We start from the raw sequence: 17736 nt of genomic DNA, 5'->3' as shown, positions 1-17736 counted from the left end.
TTGGAGGTGGTTTCCTGCTGGAATCCCTGTGTGATGTCAGTACTTTGATTTGCTCCTGCATTAACCCAGTTGCGAGTCAGAGACTTTGAACTTGCTTGTATCTGAGTTACATGCAGTGTTTTAAGTGGTCATTTATGATGCACTGTACAACTCTGAAAATCACTTGTATTCAGCCAACTTACAATTGTTATATCAACCCATCATTTATAAGCCAGTGTCATTTCTCTCTTCCCTTTGCTCTGTAATATTTCATTGTGAACAGTTTAACTTTGCTCTGGAAAAAGAACTTTGTGACAGTTTTATTCCCTCCTTCTAAAACTGTCTGTGGCTTCCTCATTTTTGCTTGTGTGGAGCAGAAGATGTCAGTCACCAGTGTGGTGCTGATGTGAGACTGACATTACACTATCAGTCAGACCCACAATGACTCTGTATGTTGTCTGAATGGGCTCAGTGGGTCGCATGGTTACCCTGAGGCCTTTCCTGCTTTGCAGACATGCCATGTGATCTTGTCCCAAATTAGACATAATTGTTTATTTCTATGCAGCCTTTGTGTGTGAATGTATGCACAGGGGTTGTTGTGATGCCAATGTAAGGCTCAAACATTGAAGATATCAAGATTTGGTGCCAGTCTTTAGAGTCAAAGAGTTTCTTTCTCAACTCTTTTTGTTTCAGCATTGAGCTCTCATTTAAGGATAAACTTTTATGCAGTTTGTTTCATGCAAAATTGTTTCCCTTATGATTAGTTGATTAGTACTCCAGTGTTAAGATGTGTTTTACATAGCTAGACCTTCAAGCTTTTAGTAACCAGAAACCCTGGAAGGCCAAGACACATAGAGCAGGATGAAGAGAGGAAGTCTTCAAACCTGACAGAGCTGGTACTTTTGGAGCTATAAAAAGGCATCTTGCTCCTGTGTTTCCATTATCCTGTCTGTGGCTGTGCACATGTGGCTATGTAAAAAAAAAATCCTTTAAGTGTGTTTTTCTATGTCCTGTAGCAAAAGACACAAGGATGTATGAAATCATTTTTGGCCCCTGTCATTTCTCTTTGTATGGAATCTCATGGATCAGACAATTCAGTCCACTCCATAATACCTATGAGAATGAGTCATTTGAATGTTCTTTTTTTTAACATGCTGCATTCAGATTCACAAGGCTCTGAGGAGTCTTTGTTTGAAAACTGCTATGAGGATGTTATGCTACCTTACTCAGCATGCTTATTTCCTGCTTTTCCAGGGATCAGACAAACAACTTGGACCTGTGTTTTCCCCTGCTGTGGAACACTAAATTGCTGTGCAGTAAAGTAAATTAAAGCCCTGGACCCCCTCAAAGTTTGATGTATGAATGGAGGAGTATCAATGAGTAATTTAACAGACAACCTCTAGGGAATAAATTAGAGATCTGTGGCAGCAGTTCTTCACTCTGAGCTTTTAATTTAGAGATTTAGAGATATTCTTTATTACACCTTGTAAGTTGCACATTGAGAATGCTCTTTTGAATGTAAAACCGGTACCATGATCTTGTGTCTTATTTGTTAGATTGTTCCCCTGTGTGCTGATCTTCTCCTTACTCCTTACCACCTGTTTTACAGCCACCAGAATGTGTGTGTGTGTGTGTGTGTGTGTGTGTGTGGTGTGTGTGTGTGTGTGTGTGTGTGTGTGTGTGTGTGTGATTATTGCACCAACCACCCACTCTCCCACATGGTCATAAGACATCAGGAAAACGTTGCTTCCTTGGCTGCTCCATCAGAGCTAGGCGGATTTCCTGAGGCCTTTGGAGGAGCCAGATCACGCTGAGATCACAGGCTACTGTACTGCCCCCCAAATGCATACAGAGACATAGTTAAATTTAGCATCATAGTGGTGAATAGGGGTTATCCATTTTATTTGCAAAAAGCCTGTCATCTGCCAGGACCTGGGTGGGCTGTGCTCCAGCCCATACATTACAGCTTCATTATTATCTACAAATCACGACTTTAAAGTGTGCTGAATCTGCCCTCAAAGTACTCCACCATTTTAAGATTCAGGTCACACACTGCAAGCCCATCATCCCTTCATGTGCCCCAGTTACCAGCGGTTGGTAGTAAAAAGAACTGACTAGACTATTTTCTACTGCTTACCTCATGCCAGTGTGGCTTTGTGTTCACCGCTGCCACGTGCAAGTCCAAATTACAGCCTGCAGGCAGATGTGAAGGGGAGGTTCCAAGCAGCACTTACAGTCCAAGGCCTTATCCCAACCTAACCCTCACACACCCAGCACCACACACTGATCAGGGAGGCCTTTGGGATTTTGGTGCCTCACTCACTGCTTCCTCTGCCTTTGATGGTGACCTTGGTGCTTCTTCATCAATTTGACTTCCACATTTGTGAAGTGGTGTATTCAGTTGCTGTTCACACTGCTTTCATGGTCCCAATGATCACATAATGTTATAGCCAACAAATTATCATTTCTAATTATGTATGTCCACACAGAAGCAAAAATACAAATATAGAAGTAAAATAAAGAAGTAAAGTAAAATAAAGAAGTAAAAATACAGATTAGTTTCTTGTGTGAAGTAAGTTTGGACATGGCTCTCTTATAATTTTAAGATTTAAACACATGCATATCATCTACACTTGCACAGTTTTAGGTGTGGCCTCTCACATTTGCTGACCTCCATTCATATTGTGATTATGCTATTCATATTCATATGACCTGCTGTGTGTGTGTGTGTGTGTGTGTCTGTGTCTCTCTGTCTGTCTGTCTCAATGGGAGAGGTTCCTGGCAAAGGACCTCCCTCTCCTATTTTCCACCCCTTGCCTCCTCCTGGTACAATCCCCATGCCGGCCTCCTCTGGGGACGAGATAATTGTGTGATGGTTTGCTCATTGTCAGGATCAGGTCAGGCAATAGGAGTGTTTTCACAAAGCAGACATCTGCTGCGCTGTGCTGCCCTTTTCAGCAATGACGTAATATCCTGTGGCAAGTCTCATCCATACAAAAGTGGTGCAGGGGAGAGGGTGAGGGTTGGGCTGTGATCAGAGATTTGGGGGTGGAGAATGAGTGAGAAACTTGTGCTTGGTTGGACAGAGGAAAAAAATGACATAACTGAGGACATCAGAAATTTAACATTAAAGGCTTCTCGTGAAGTGTTTTTAAAGTGCTTTTTTTCCGCATAAACATTTGCAAAAGAGATTGTATTTATTTGTTTTACCTTTTGAGACCTGCATTCAATATGCAATATGCATCCATATTAACATTAGTTAGCAGACCTCACCTGTGCATTTTGCTGGGGCATTGCTCCACCCCTTTACTCCAGGTTTTGTTGGTCGCAGGCTCACACTCAGGGCTGTCGAGGGAAAGTGCTGATGGTGGGACTACTTGGGCTCTTGTCCAAAACGATGTGTGATGGTGCAGAACCCTAAGATCCATTAGCCTGCCTGAGCTTTAACTTTGCGTTGTGGCCTGGAATGCCTTCATCTGGCTGTCCATTTCTTCCCGCTCTCTGTCATGGATTCTTATAAGCAATCAGCTACTTTTCAAATTGGAGGTCAGTGTTAGTTCAGCATATGATTATATGCTCCCACTTCTGGTCCTCGCCACACAGGCTCCACTAATACATTTGTAGCTGTACCAGAAATTAGATTTAGACATTTTTAGACATTAGTTTATTTTTCCATGTCTTGGTGTATTTATGAAAGTCTGAGTATATAATAAAGAAATTATGATGCTGCATAACCCTTCAGCATACTGCTTTGCAGGCTGAACATCTCCCTTAGAAATCACTTTGAACCCTGTCTAACCAGTTTTATAGCCTGCTGGTTGCTGCTATACAATGTTTTGATGTGCAGTGTTTTTGAAACTGACAACAGCTTTGCCTTTTCAAGTAAATGAAACATCACCAACCATGCTTAGAGTTATCTATCCCAGTGTAGACCTAGGTAGAGCTGTACGAAAATTCCTGTCAGAATCTGTGAATGTCATAAATTCCTTCCTGCATTCACGTCTGGTATACTTAGTGCATATAAATACTTGATTAATGATATTACTCAGACCTGGGAGACTAAAATTAGACACCGGGGAGAGACTATTTTGATACATTCCTCCAAAATTACCTCAAGCCATATTTACCTTGTATTCTGTGAAGCAAAACTTAAAGCTGAGTTGAGTAGCTTGATATTTAAGCGCTAGATCAAGAACTTGATGGTTTCAAAGTCACAGTCATTGAGTTGAATTACTACGTAACAAACCTGTAGAGCTGCTGTTCATCATCTTGCTCAGGGCCACTTCAGCAGGGTGAGAACATCCTTTTGCTATTGGCTTGAAACTACGTTTTCTGAACAGTTATGTTTCCTTTTAGTCTTGTTTACCGTCCCTCCTATAATGGTCCACTCAGTGCAGACAGACTCAACGAGCCCAACAAGGAGGTCTTAGATGAAAATATATCCACTGCACCTTGTCTCAAACTAACTCACTGAACTTCTCAACAGCAAAGACATTTTGAGTGTGTGATAAGGAAAAAAAGGGGGACTCTACATGCAACATTTCCCCCCACAATCATAGCTATTACCAGACGTGGCTTTGGAAAAAATTCCAGAGTAATGAAAGTACGGGGGGGACGGGAGACCTTGCAGGCTAATTTGCAGTCTCGTGTCCTGCTGGAGGAGAAAGTTGGAACACGTTCCTGCAGCACCATACGTGACTGTTTGCTTGCCAAATAGAAGCTGTAAAATGGTATTGGTGTAGCCTCACCCTGTAGTGTTTCTTCTTTATAGGCATATCACATTAAAATTACAGACAACTGCACCACACAAGATAAAAAGCTGTCATAGTGATACGGCCCTCACAGCATCCACACCCTTGTCTCAAACCATCATAAGGGATTGTCTCCATAAAGAGAACAAATCATATATTGTTCTGGAATTCAGTGGGGGTGAAACTGCAATAATCAGTCCCACTTTCCCATTGTATAACTGTCCTGGAATGTGTGACAATAGGCTTCATTTTATAACAGGCACTCCCCTTTTATCACTAATTCACTACGTTTTTTTTTACATCTTCACTGACTAATTACATTATTCAAACACCTGCCAGAGTACAATTAGTTTACATGAGAAACCACTGGCTTCTAAGCATGTAACTGCTTTTTGCATTTAGACAGCAACATTAGTGTAGTAGTTAAGTTTAGGAAAAGGAGCAGGAAATAGTCAGTTATCAAAGCCAAATCCCAAACACGAACCAGTCAGTGTTGCTAAATAAAGCTAAATCACTCCAGTTCTGTGGCTGTCTCACAGATGCGACCTAATTTCTAATAAAGCCACATGCTGTTGATTAGGGTAGACGCCATGTAGCCTGACACAAAAGTGTACCATTTCTTTGAACTTATTTTATCCAAGTACCTCTACAGCTCCCCAGAACATCCTGGAAGACACCTGAAATTAAGGGTATTATGAAAGCTGAGGGGAAAGTAATTGTGACGTGAGGGCTCATGCCTTTGTGTTGTTTGTCTTCCAGCTATGCTTTGGCAGATGAGGCCTACCGTTCACTGAGGGACCAGGACAAGGACCAGTGCATCCTCATCACAGGGGAGAGCGGGGCTGGGAAAACTGGTAAGTGGCCAAATACTCTTTTTATAATTTAACATTATTAACATTATTTTGATTCCAGGGAAAATTCAAGGTGCAGTGTCAGGCCATTTACTGCAGTCCAACATCACACATTCATATCCATCCCAGGCATGAATATGAAAAAGTAAAGTTTCCTTTATCAAAGGCTAAAGAAAAAAAACCACTTTTTAAAGAACAGTATCTTAACAAAGAAGGTGCTCAGTAGTTAGCCAGTCTATCCCTGGAGGGCTAAAATGCACCTTTTTGCCTGCTCTGCTCTGCTTCTTGTTTGTAGTGCTTTGTTCAAAGTGTAGTCAAAACGTATGTCTAAAGGCCACTGTAAGATTAAGGTTGTTATGTTTAAAGCCACAGCGCAGATTTAGATCAGATAAACCTTAAAAGGCAGCTTGATGGCAGTTTTGTTATGAGAACATCATGGTGGTACATGAAACATGACAGTAACTGTGATGACCTGTACATGATAGCCTTTTATGCATGTGAAGTGATAGAGGTAGACAAATTAAAGTAGACAGATGGTGTCCTGGTTTGATGACACTCCCTGCCTACAGTCAACATTCACACTCACCAGTTGGGAAACTTAGAAATTGTTAGACTATGTGCTGAACTAGAAATACTAAATGAGGCATTAGAGGCAGCTGTGTTTACACCAGTGGTACTTTTATTTCTGTTGGTTTTTATAATTGTGTGGCCATGTTTTGGAGCAGTTTCACATACCTTACAGAAATCCAAGAGGAATGAAATTTCCTGGTCTCTGTTGGCAGTGCCATATCACAGGTAAAAGCCATATTGAGTTGGCAGAGCACAAACTGAGGGAGAGTAGTCCCAATCTACTCAACATATCCACCAGAGACAGATATACATTCACACTCAGTTGAGTTTTTGAAAAACTGTTCCCATTATAGCAATTGACTTGCATCATTTCAGCTGTGATAACTGTTAAATGAATGTTTTCTTTCTTTTCTTTTTTTTCTTGTTAAGAGTCCTCTCCAGAAACATTTGATGTTGGTGGGGATTTCACTGTCAACTTCAAACTCAGCAAATTGTAATCTGCCACACTTGCATGTCTTTGACTCAAGTGTGGAAGTGATTCCTAATCATAGAGTCCATTTGGTTCAAATTAAAACTCACCATGTGGGTTTAATCAAAGGGTAGGCAGTATGGGAAAAAATAATTATAATTAAGGATAACTGTTACAGCATTATCTCTCTGTTGCAATATTTTACTAAAGTCTTAAATATCATATGACAAAAAGTTACTGAGTGTTTTTTCCCAAGAAATATATTTTCAAAAGTTTTTGTATTTTTGGTACAGCCTTACATATCAGTTATTTAGACATCAGGATTGATCCATTTGAAATGTTCATTCATACAATATTCCATCAGAGTTATGAGTATTTGGCTTTCCCTCCTTACATTCATTTGAATGAAACGGTTGTTTCATGAGTAGTAACACAGCTGTGTTGCAGCACTGATCCCTTAATCATTGCCTTTATTGATAATATGACTTTTTGTTATCAAGCTGTTAATGGTTTTGGGCTTTGGGTGGCATTTGAACAGTGAAATGCAGTGATACAGCATTAAATCAGACCTGGGACAAAGCAATGGAAAGCACAGTACAGTGTCAGGACAGATCGTGTTTTGCATGACGGCCTAGCTTTTATTTGGGTATTCTCCACCACTCATGGATATTAAACAAACCCACTCCAAGAAGCTGTTCAGCCAAGTCGAGGAGATAAATTTGGATTTCAGTAATCTCATTGGCCTTGGAGCTCTGAGGTGGAATAAGGCCATCAGAAACGTGCCTTCCCCATCGATATGGGTCATTGACATTCGTGTCTGGCTGGGGTTTTTCTCGTGCCTCTCTTATGCTGTGGCTTCTATAGGAGCGAGGAGCTGTGACCAATATCATTATCAGATGCCAGCATAGCGCACAGGAGACATAACATAGTTTTATTGTCTGCGAGAGATGACTGAGGAAGTTTATTTTTCCACCCTGCAAGATAAAAATGTGAAGATGAAGCAGTGCGTACCTTGTTACTCAGCAAAGTCGTGACTCTTGATCTCTGCATTTTTTCACCTTAGCAAAATGTATGAGCATGTCTGGAGCTGTTTGTACACCAGACTCATCAGCAGTCTGTACCAGCAACTACTGTCAAGCTCCTCTCTATCCTCCCTTGGCACATCATACACATCATCAGTTCTGGGTCACTGTCATTTCACAAGACAGGAGGGATGATTCTGATGCCAGCAGTCGTCCTACAAGGCATTTCACTTGTTCCAGACAGTACAAGATGCCTTTTGAGCCCATGTCACGTTCCTCATGCAGAAAATTATTTTTGGGAACATGCTTCACTCACAACACACTCTCTCAGACCATCTTAAATCAGCCTCTGACATGAGAGATCATCTCTGTAGATCCAAATAAAAGTTTCTCCAGTTCATCCCCTTGGTTCCCAGTGAAATCAGTAGTCTGAATGATGATAACATGATGCAATAATAGTCATCAGTTAAAAAAGAGGGTTTCTATAATGGGGCCTCCTCCTCTGCCCTGTACCCCAGACTAATGAATGATCACACCCTGTCCTGATGGGTGTCCGGGGGAATGATGTAAGGGGGATTTTATGGGGTATGGTGAAATGAGTGGGCATGTCACATTTGTTCGTCAGTCATGTCTGGCAAAGGGTTTGACCTCATATTTATCTGTGTGTGTGTGTGTGTGTGTGTGTTCCAGAGGCCAGTAAGCTGGTGATGTCATATGTGGCAGCGGTGTGTGGGAAGGGCCAGGAGGTGAATAAAGTCAAGGAACAGCTGCTGCAGTCCAATCCCGTGCTGGAGGGTGAGTGAAGCGCCACACAGGCTCAAGCTGCACCCCAGTTCAGGGGCTGGATCGTCTGAAGTTCACCTTTGGAGACTGTGTTACTGTGTTAACGGGTTGACCGGACTGTTCCAATTTAAAGGCTCTTCAGAAAACAGCTGAGAAAAACAAAGTACTTCTGACAAAATTTGGAAAAAAACAAATTATGTATATTTGCCGCCTACCTGACCTGTTAGCCACTGTGTGTAACCACTAGTTAGTTGTTGGATGTTGTGATAATCTTTTATATTTTTGCTTGGTTTCTGAAGACGTAGTGACAGGAAAAATACATCTAGTCACTGTAAAACTCCAGGTAATTAGTTATCCAACACACTAATCCACAGCACTGCATAACATAAAAACATAACTTTTAGATATATAGACAGTGACAAACACATTAACATGGAAAATGTGCTGTCACAGACAGGGAACTGATCAGTAAAATAGTTTTATGAATACTGAATAATATTTTATTTTTATTTCCTTAGCTAACCTCCTGTACACCACACACACACACATCACACACACACACACACATACACATACTGTCTCATTCCTACATCTCACTGCTGGCACAGGAACAGCTGTATTTTAATTGGAGGCAGTGGACAGGAAATGCCCATGAATGATGAGGCTGTATGCCCGGGTTGAGGCGCTGCAGAGACCCTGCACATCTGCAAGAGTTTAACTCCTGCCGATCTAATTGCCCTAATGCTGAAAAGGAGGGAGAGGGAAGCACAGTTATTCTGCTACACACAATGTATCTGTGTCATGCTTGCTCTCTGTGACTCTCTGCTTTTCTTTCTTTCAGAATCCTTATTGGTTTCATTCTTTGTCACCCTCTATTTCTTTTCATTCCTTGCTCTGATTCCCCTTTCCCTTTCACTCTTTATCTTTCTCTGGCTCTCTTATTCTGTCTTCCTTGCCCTGCAGCTGCCGTTGTACCAGACTAGCAGCCCACACATTCACATTAATCATAGACTTAAACACACATTAATCAGCTGTTATCAGCAATTAAGCAGTTAGGCTAATAGCACTGTGATGCATGACACATTAATAGCATTTTAATGTAGAAATGTGGTTAGAAGCAAATGAAAAGTGCCATCGATTGGAGAGGACTGTTTTAAACTGCTCTCTTATGCACATAACACAAGCCCAACTGTACACATCCCCATGCTTGTGAATATTAACCATGGTCACACATAAACATTCGTACCTCACAACACTGTGTTTGAGCACCACGTTTGTTATTGTTTATTTATAAGCACAGGCACATATTGAAGCACTTTGATTTGAATGTGGCGTGACAGCAAGGTTTAGCCCTTCCTAAGCCTGGAAAGCCCTGGTGCTTTGCTTAATCCATACAGAATTATGGAGCTTCATCAGTACAAATGGCTTTGACATCCAGCCCCTATATGATTGACAGCTAGTTGAAGGGAGGGCACAATGTTAAGGATCATTAATAAGGTTTGCAATATTTGCAAATAGGCATTTGTCTGTCTTTAATATACTGGCTATAACTTTATATTAGATGGAGTTCAGAGGCATAAATGATGCATTGTTTGCACTGTTTTCTTCTTGTCTTTTCCTCCCTTTTCAGCTTTTGGAAATGCCAAAACAGTGAGGAATGATAACTCATCCAGATTTGTAAGTATCCTCCTCAGTATTAATAAATATTAGTGATATTTGCTGATTACTATGCACTGTTTGGACATTTGTGTTCAGGCTTTTGTTTAATCTGGTATTGTTTTCTATCAAAATAAGCATCCCTGTGTTTCTCAACTCCCTACATTTTATATCTCTCTCTATATTATTTCTCATTTCCTTACGCTGTGAATTGATCAACCCCTCCTTTTTTTAATTTAGATACCAATCAAACACAAGTGCTGCTGTTTGAGTTAAATGCACAACAGTCCTTGTAACAGGTTGATAGTTTAATCAAAGATCTGAATGACGCTCACATGATATCAGGGCTGATGTTTCATGCAGACACATGCCCTTGATAAATGATGCATGTTGGTGGTGTTTCATGGAAACATTGTGATGTCAAGCACAAGTGGAAAAAACAGGAAACAGAATCATCATGTCAGTAGTAACTGGAAACCTAGGTTCAGGGCTTTTATCATGTACTTTGCCATGTGATTTGAAGGCTTTTATTGCGTCGGTGCAGTATACTAGCCCCTGCGCTGTCTATCACAGCAGACCTTGCACACTTCATATATTACACATGTTAAATGGCCTCTGTAAATGCTCTTTACATACAGCAGACATTACAAGGCCTTTGACCTATACTGCTGTTCATCAGCTACGTGACTGCGATAAATACAACTGCAGACCAAACACACTGGCCTTCACTTTGTCCCTTGCAAAGGTTTTTTTTTTCCAACTCATCTCTCAGTGTAACAAAATTGCACAAGGAGATAGATTGCTCTCATGACATGTGCTGGTTTTAGAGTGAGGAAGCTGGATATCATCACAAGAATGATTCGGTGTCTACGTCACTTTTTGTACAGACACAAATCAAGAAAATGTGTTAATTTCATGGCTGTGGCAGTATGAAAAGAGACGGGTGTGTTTCAGTTTTGTTTTCCCAAAAAGGCATTCTCACACGTCTTGCAGCAGCCTGCTTCAGTTTCCACCCTATGACATGAAATTACACCAGATCACCCCTATCACACCACCACTTGTGTTTATATTATTATGTTTGTTGAGTGAGTTTATCTGAAGAACTTCCAGTATATCCCTGACGTGATGCCACAAGACAGAAGGGGTGTGTTTTTTCTTGTCTGAATGGTTCATGGTTACACTCTATTGGAAACTGGTTGTTCCAGCTAGCGGGCTACCTGCCAAAGTACTTTTCCTGTCCCAGTTTTAGATTTCCCACTATATTCAATCTTCTACCTACATTGCAAACACATGCCAGTGCTTGGACTTGTTGTTGGAGGGAGTATTATAAAGGATTAGGCCCCTGATCTGTTTATATTTAGGTAACCTTGGCATAAACCTCTAGATGAGGACCACAGGCCTCCCCACTAGATACCAGTTCATCAGAGCTCCATCAGTTTATCAGTAAACTATGAATCAAACTATCACTTCATTTTGCTGAGTGCAGCAGGCTTATTGAGTTTGGCTGGTGCCCACTCACCAGTAGAGCTTGGCCTTCCCTTAGGACCTGTCTGCTATTAATACATCAGAAGAAGAAAAAAAAATCAAACACACAGGACTCTCTGTTCTAACTTCCAAGTTTCAGACAGAAGGAGGAGAGGAGGCCTGAAATGGTTTGTTTTAGGCTTCCAGTAGAAAGAAATAAGCAGGGTGGGGGCTTTCCCTCCACGGAGACCAGTTATTTCATGGCAGTCGTGTTTATGACTGGCTGCTCGAGCTCTAGTTGTAACTTGAATAGGTTTGTACAGAAATCCTCACTGTGAAGTGAACAGAATTCATGAGCTGGGTTTGAGACCCAGCTCATTGTAGTGATCTTTGCATGGCAATATGCTGTACGCTGTTTCATAAAGCATGTTCAAAGCAAAGACAGCAGCAACAAGAGAGAGTATATATCAGAGTATATCAGAATATACAGTATAATTTCAGTTGTACTGTGCTCTTATCCACAGGGAAAGTACATGGACATAGAGTTTGACTTCAAAGGAGATCCTCTGGGTGGAGTCATCAGCAACTGTGAGTAGTATTGAAATGAAAATGCTTTCAAAATAATTATGTATCCCTCTATAATTACATATTTATATATTTCCTGCCTAATCTCACATTATTCAAACTTGTTCTTCTTCGTCTTGACATTCTTCATCAAATAATGTTCCAGCACAGTTAATCGATTAAACATGATGTCAAGCAGTATCACTTGAACTGCTATCACATATAAGAAAAATAAACAAAAAATAATACACTCAAGATCATCATACAATGAAAAAATATACTGACTATAACTATATCATTAAATATCAATACTTATTAGCTAATGTCATTTACATGTAAATCACAAAGCACAATTGCTCAAAGGACTTTACAATCTGTACAGTATATGACACCTCTGTCCCCAGACCCTGAATTCAGATAAGGAAGAGCTTCCCCTTAACAGGGAAAAAAGAGGAAGAAATCTTAGTAAGAGCTAAAGAGGAGGGATCCCTCTTCCATTAGCCTCTCTGCAGAGAGTCAGACTGAAGGAAGGTATATATATGCAATATAATCAAAATGAAAATGGATACACTGGTTAACCACAACATGAAAACCAACTGTCTAATACTTTGTGCCACCTAAGCAGTTTACATGTCTTCTTAAAGTGAGCTACATTAGCTCTGTTTTCTTTTTTCTGCTGTTAATTTTCAAAAGCTGTTTAAGACGCTGCTCACATTTTCAAAGTGATGAGGTACAGTTGCATATTTTATGGAAGCACTTAAAACTGATCTTTGCTTGATTGAAACCAATCTCAGACTGATCAGAGATCTCTCAGACTGAACAAAAGCCATCTTGCAACATACCAACTTTCTCTCCTTAGCTCTATTTCTCTATTTTGATTTGATCTTGCTTCTGTTCACATTGTTTTGTCTGTGCTGGCTTCCCCGCCAGAGGTCACAGAAACAAAGAGAGGAGCTGAAGGCCAAGACACAAATGAACCTCTGTCTATTGGCCTGAGTCAGTCCAACACAAGGGACCATCTGTAAGAAAGAACCAATGACATGTGACTGCTTCAGACAGAGCTGGCTGGCTGGCTAGACAGATGGATGAGGATGTTCTTGCAGGGCAGGCCTGGATGGATTTCTTTTCACTTCTCAGCTCATTATTTTCTCCTAGATGTACAAACTTGGAGCCCTCAGACCTTCCTACAACAGAAAATAGATGGCCATAAAGCCAATTCTCTGTAGCTCTGGTAATTATAGAGTGGTAAGACATTTTTGGCGGCCACATAGCCAAAGCCTTTAGTCAAAACATAACAGGATATTGTCTCCACATTGACACTTTAATGTGTGTTTGCTTATCTAAGGCAGAGAGAACATGTTGTGAACAGAGCACGCAATAAATGCTGCTCCGGATGCTTCCCAACAGAAAAAAGGAACCTGTGGTCCTTAAAAGCAAGATTACTGAATGGTTTGACTAGACACATGGTGGAAGGTCACATTAGTCCCCTCAGGATGGGAAACTCTTCATTGCCTTACCTCTTGTGTTTTTGTCAGATTCTTGTCAAAAAATATCTACATAAAGGTAATAAATAGGCTAAAGGAAGTGGTTCATGATCACAGCTCTGTAGCCACTCAGTCCTGGATGTTGTATTATTGGTGTTCTTGCTCCTGTAGAGCCACTTATGTGATTCATGGCCAGTGGGTGTCACAGATTCGCATTAAGCCTGATCCATTGCTAACTCTGACAACCCCAGGTCTTTGTGTAGGGCTCTCTAGCTTTGTATCCACAGATACAGTGAGATACTTCTGTCCTCTCATCTCCCACCAACTGGTGAGTCAGAGTTTATGAAATCTAAAGATTGACAGTTGGATGGAAATGGAATCATAGTTAAAATGGCTGTTGGGGATATTTCTTCTTAATGTTCACATCAGTGTAAAGAAAACTCTACAGTTTCCTATAATCAAATTTTCTAACCAGACAAATAGAATGCTATCATACAGCCAGGCTGGCAGTGAAAAGAATCTCAAGTGGCCTTAGATGCTGCTGAGCTCTGTAGTTGGTCTTTAATTAAATCATACTCAGCCTAATGCGGTGAGTGGATGATGAGTCCCCTTTTAATCAGGTACTGTTGCACTTGGTCAGTAGCCCAGCGGAAAGGGCTGACGTTTGATATCCTAGTGTGGTTTCTTCTCTGTGCACTTCCTGTAGTGTTTATACACACAACATTGGTTTTGTCACCTTGGAAACTCAAGTGCATCACTGAACTAGAAACCCATTTGAGCTCCATATAGAAGCAGGCTTAATACTTACAGGTCAAGCCCCATATTCACTACTCCAGGACACCTATGTGAATCACTGCAGAAAGATTTCCTCTGAAGGCTATTGTTAGGAAGGGACTTCTTGTCATCATGTGTCATTGTTTCCTTTTGTTGTCCTTTAGATCTGCTGGAGAAGTCACGTGTGGTGAAACAGCCAAGAGGCGAGAGGAACTTCCACATCTTTTATCAGCTCTTGTCTGGAGCCTCAGATGACACACTCAGTAAGTTGTAAAAATGTTGGAAATGGGTGTTGAATGGAAGCATCAGTATCAGTATATTTAAGATGGTGTGCATGGGGTCAAACAGCTTGAAGACTGAAGGGCTCACTGATCTGAGAGTAAATGCAATCTGCAACATGGAAAAAATGGAAAGCTCACCCTACTTATCACCACACACTGCAGTTGTAATATAGTTAGCCTGTTTGCCCAGAATAATGTCTGGCCTCTGAATATACACATGTAAACTCACAGGAAATAATGAATCAGACTTCACAGTAGCTAGCGAGCACCCTTGTCCAGAGGAAACTAGATTCAACATCAGTGGATCTTCTGCTACATTGCTTTGATTTAACTTAATACACCAACCTGAGGTGATTAATGTGATCATAGAGCTTGTGTTCCCATATTTCTTGGTTTGAAGATCATGCTTTCATTTACTTGAGTGTCATCTGGAGTCACCGGCAACCTTTATGTTAAAACCTAATGTAAAGCATTTTCAGCAGGATTGCAGCTGCGTGAACACATGGCTGATACATTAATGACCCAGTCTTCCTGCCTAACAAACACTACAGAGAACAAAGGCCGGCCGTGAAACCTGTTCCCTCTATTTGCTTTTCCGTGGACAGAGGACATTGTTTTATGTCCTGAACACAGGAGAACAATATAATGGTCATTGACTCCAAAGCACACACATCAGAGGGGCTTGATTCAGCTGTAGTTAATGCAACAGCTAATGAAATCTGACACATGCACCCACAAGAGGAATAGATTTCTTTGCTACTAGATAGGAGGGCTTTTAAGAGGGCTATTTGATCTTCTAGAGTTATGTTCACACACAGCAGTAACTCAGTGTGTGCATGCACTGTGTAGACTTTGTGTGTGTGTGTGGAGCAACAATACCCTGTAGGTTGGACAAATTTGTTGGCAGGGGTGTCACACATTTGAATTTGTACCATCGAGTGTATTTTTTGGACAGTCATTAAAGGCTGCAGCTTATAACCATTATGACAAGGTTGTGTTTTTTATCAGGCACCTCCCAGGTGTGTGTGTGTAGGTGTGTAACTTGCATTTAATGTAAATGAGGCTTCATTTGTCTTTTGCCAACCTGCTTTTAACAAGTGTAGTTTAAGTAGCAACCACATAATTTGTGTGTCACAGAGAAGCTGAAGCTGCACCGGGACTTCAGCAAGTACAACTACCTGAGCCTGGACTCGGCCGTGGTCAACGGGCTGGATGATGCAGCCAACTTCCGGACAGTCAGAGTGAGTAGGATTTTTCTTAATCAAATGACGTGTCATCCTGATTTAAAAAAACCAGAAAATAGGTAACAATGATCTCACCTTTCTAAAGAAGTCCTAATTACAATTCTAATTCTATACCACAAACAGACTCTCACAAAAACCAGACAAACAATAACAAACACCCATCACATGCAGTGTCATGTTCCAGTGGTGTTCATCGCTGACTTTCCTTCTATCTAAATCCTGCAGAGGGTAGAGGCGGTCTGTCTTCTCCTTATCTCCTGCACATAACAAACTAACAGATGAACTTTGAACTGAAGCTAAAGTTGAAAGTGAACTAAAACCCGAACTGCCAGGTTTGTATTGATTAACATGGGAAATTCCACGTGTACCATTTACAAAAATCTCTTCAACAATGGTTCAGCCTGCTACAGCCCAGTGGCAGCAGCAGCAGCTGTTCTGTGGGGAAAAAAACAAAGGAGAAAAGGCAGCTGCTTCCTTTCATCTAAATAAGTTTGTGCATTTACATGCAGGATCTTGTCAATGCAGTGCCATTAATTCTTGTCCTTACTGGTGGTGACACATAGGATGTTGTGTCTGTAAGGGACTATTTCTACTGCACTCTATTGTTATCGGCCATGCTGCAGCATGCTCTACTCTAGCCTTTTCAGCCTGTTGTGTCACATTCTGCTGTACTGTTTTTGCTTGAGCATAGTAATGCCATTCAACAATTCCATTCAACAAACATGAAAGTAGTTCAGTTCCACAACAAACAAGAAACATAAAGCAGTGGAGGGTTTATAAAGTAGTTCTCTCAAGCACTTAATTAATTTTCTATTTATCAGCTTTTTAAAGGAAGTTGTTTTATATTTGCTTCCTCAAATTAAATATACGCTTTGGCCTTTTAGTTTGGCCTGGACTCCCTTTAAAAAAAAAAAGATGTCAGTCTCAGGAGACTGTCCTGGAGAATTGAAAACTGAAAAGGCATGGTTATCTGGTTGACGCAGCTTTTTGAGGACTGCTGCAGTTCTCACTCAGTCTTTTTGGAGGTGATGTTTAAAATAAGATGGAATTTGGGTTTTCTGAGGACATTTGTGTTGGAAGTGCACAAACTCATTTGTCAAATTTATTATCATGACAACACTAGTTACAGTGCTGACAGCCTGCAACAAAAACATTTCATCCTTACTGAACTAGTGTTTGCACAGTCCCACACACTGTCACACTGCAGTGCATTTCTAGGCTCGTTTGCGTCTGTGTCCATGTTTCCCACTAAGATTCAACACTCAGTTGATTTGTGACTCTGTTTTTTAAAATTTTTTGCCCTCCCAGAATGCCATGCAGATTGTGGGCTTCATGGAGGACGAGGTGCAGTCGGTGCTGGAGCTGGTGGCTGCCGTGCTGAAGCTCGGCAATATTGAGTTCAAGCCAGAGTCACGCTGTAATGGGACAGACGAGAGCCGCATCAAAGACAAAAATGGTGGGTTAATGGATGAAAAACAGGAGACAAAGAGTCTGTTCCTCATGAAAGTCTCTGCTCCTTTCACAACTGATGAACACCTTCATTTGAATGACTCTGCTGTTTGACATAGTAACTGACCTGCCCAGGTGTGTAGTTATGATTAAATAAGCATTAGACAGGCTGAATAATTGTATTGAGTTTTCAATATACTAATTGATAATTCTCTTTATTCAGAATTTTTACACACCCGCATGACCAATATGCCCAGTTGGCCTGATGTTAAGCCACTGCCCCCTATTGGCTGCTTTACTGTCCTCTGTAGTCCCTCTCACCAAATATTTGTGTTTTATGGTTTGTGTGACAAGCTGTGTGTGTGTGTGTGTGTGTGTGTGTGTGTGTGTGTGTG

At 41.0% G+C, this 17736-nt stretch overlaps 1 protein-coding gene across 4 annotated transcripts in view; it reads left to right on the top strand.

Annotated features, from left to right (window-relative positions):
* The window catches only part of myo1b (myosin IB), a 58473-nt gene that overhangs the window by 20854 nt on the left and 19883 nt on the right, over positions 1-17736 (top strand). For all 4 annotated transcript variants that reach the window (XM_018704818.2, XM_051070145.1, XM_051070148.1 and 1 more), the window contains exons 4-10: positions 5490-5584; positions 8333-8437; positions 10056-10102; positions 12070-12133; positions 14532-14630; positions 15786-15889; positions 17201-17348. In XM_018704818.2, coding sequence (XP_018560334.1) covers positions 5490-5584; positions 8333-8437; positions 10056-10102; positions 12070-12133; positions 14532-14630; positions 15786-15889; positions 17201-17348 — 662 coding nt within the window. The remainder of the gene's footprint in view (positions 1-5489; positions 5585-8332; positions 8438-10055; positions 10103-12069; positions 12134-14531; positions 14631-15785; positions 15890-17200; positions 17349-17736) is intronic.

This window comes from Lates calcarifer, linkage group LG1, assembly GCF_001640805.2.
Source record: "Lates calcarifer isolate ASB-BC8 linkage group LG1, TLL_Latcal_v3, whole genome shotgun sequence".
Classification (NCBI taxonomy): domain Eukaryota; kingdom Metazoa; phylum Chordata; class Actinopteri; family Centropomidae; genus Lates; species Lates calcarifer.
Note: the sequence above shows the minus strand (reverse complement) of the source record. Positions and strands in the feature narration are given on the sequence as shown.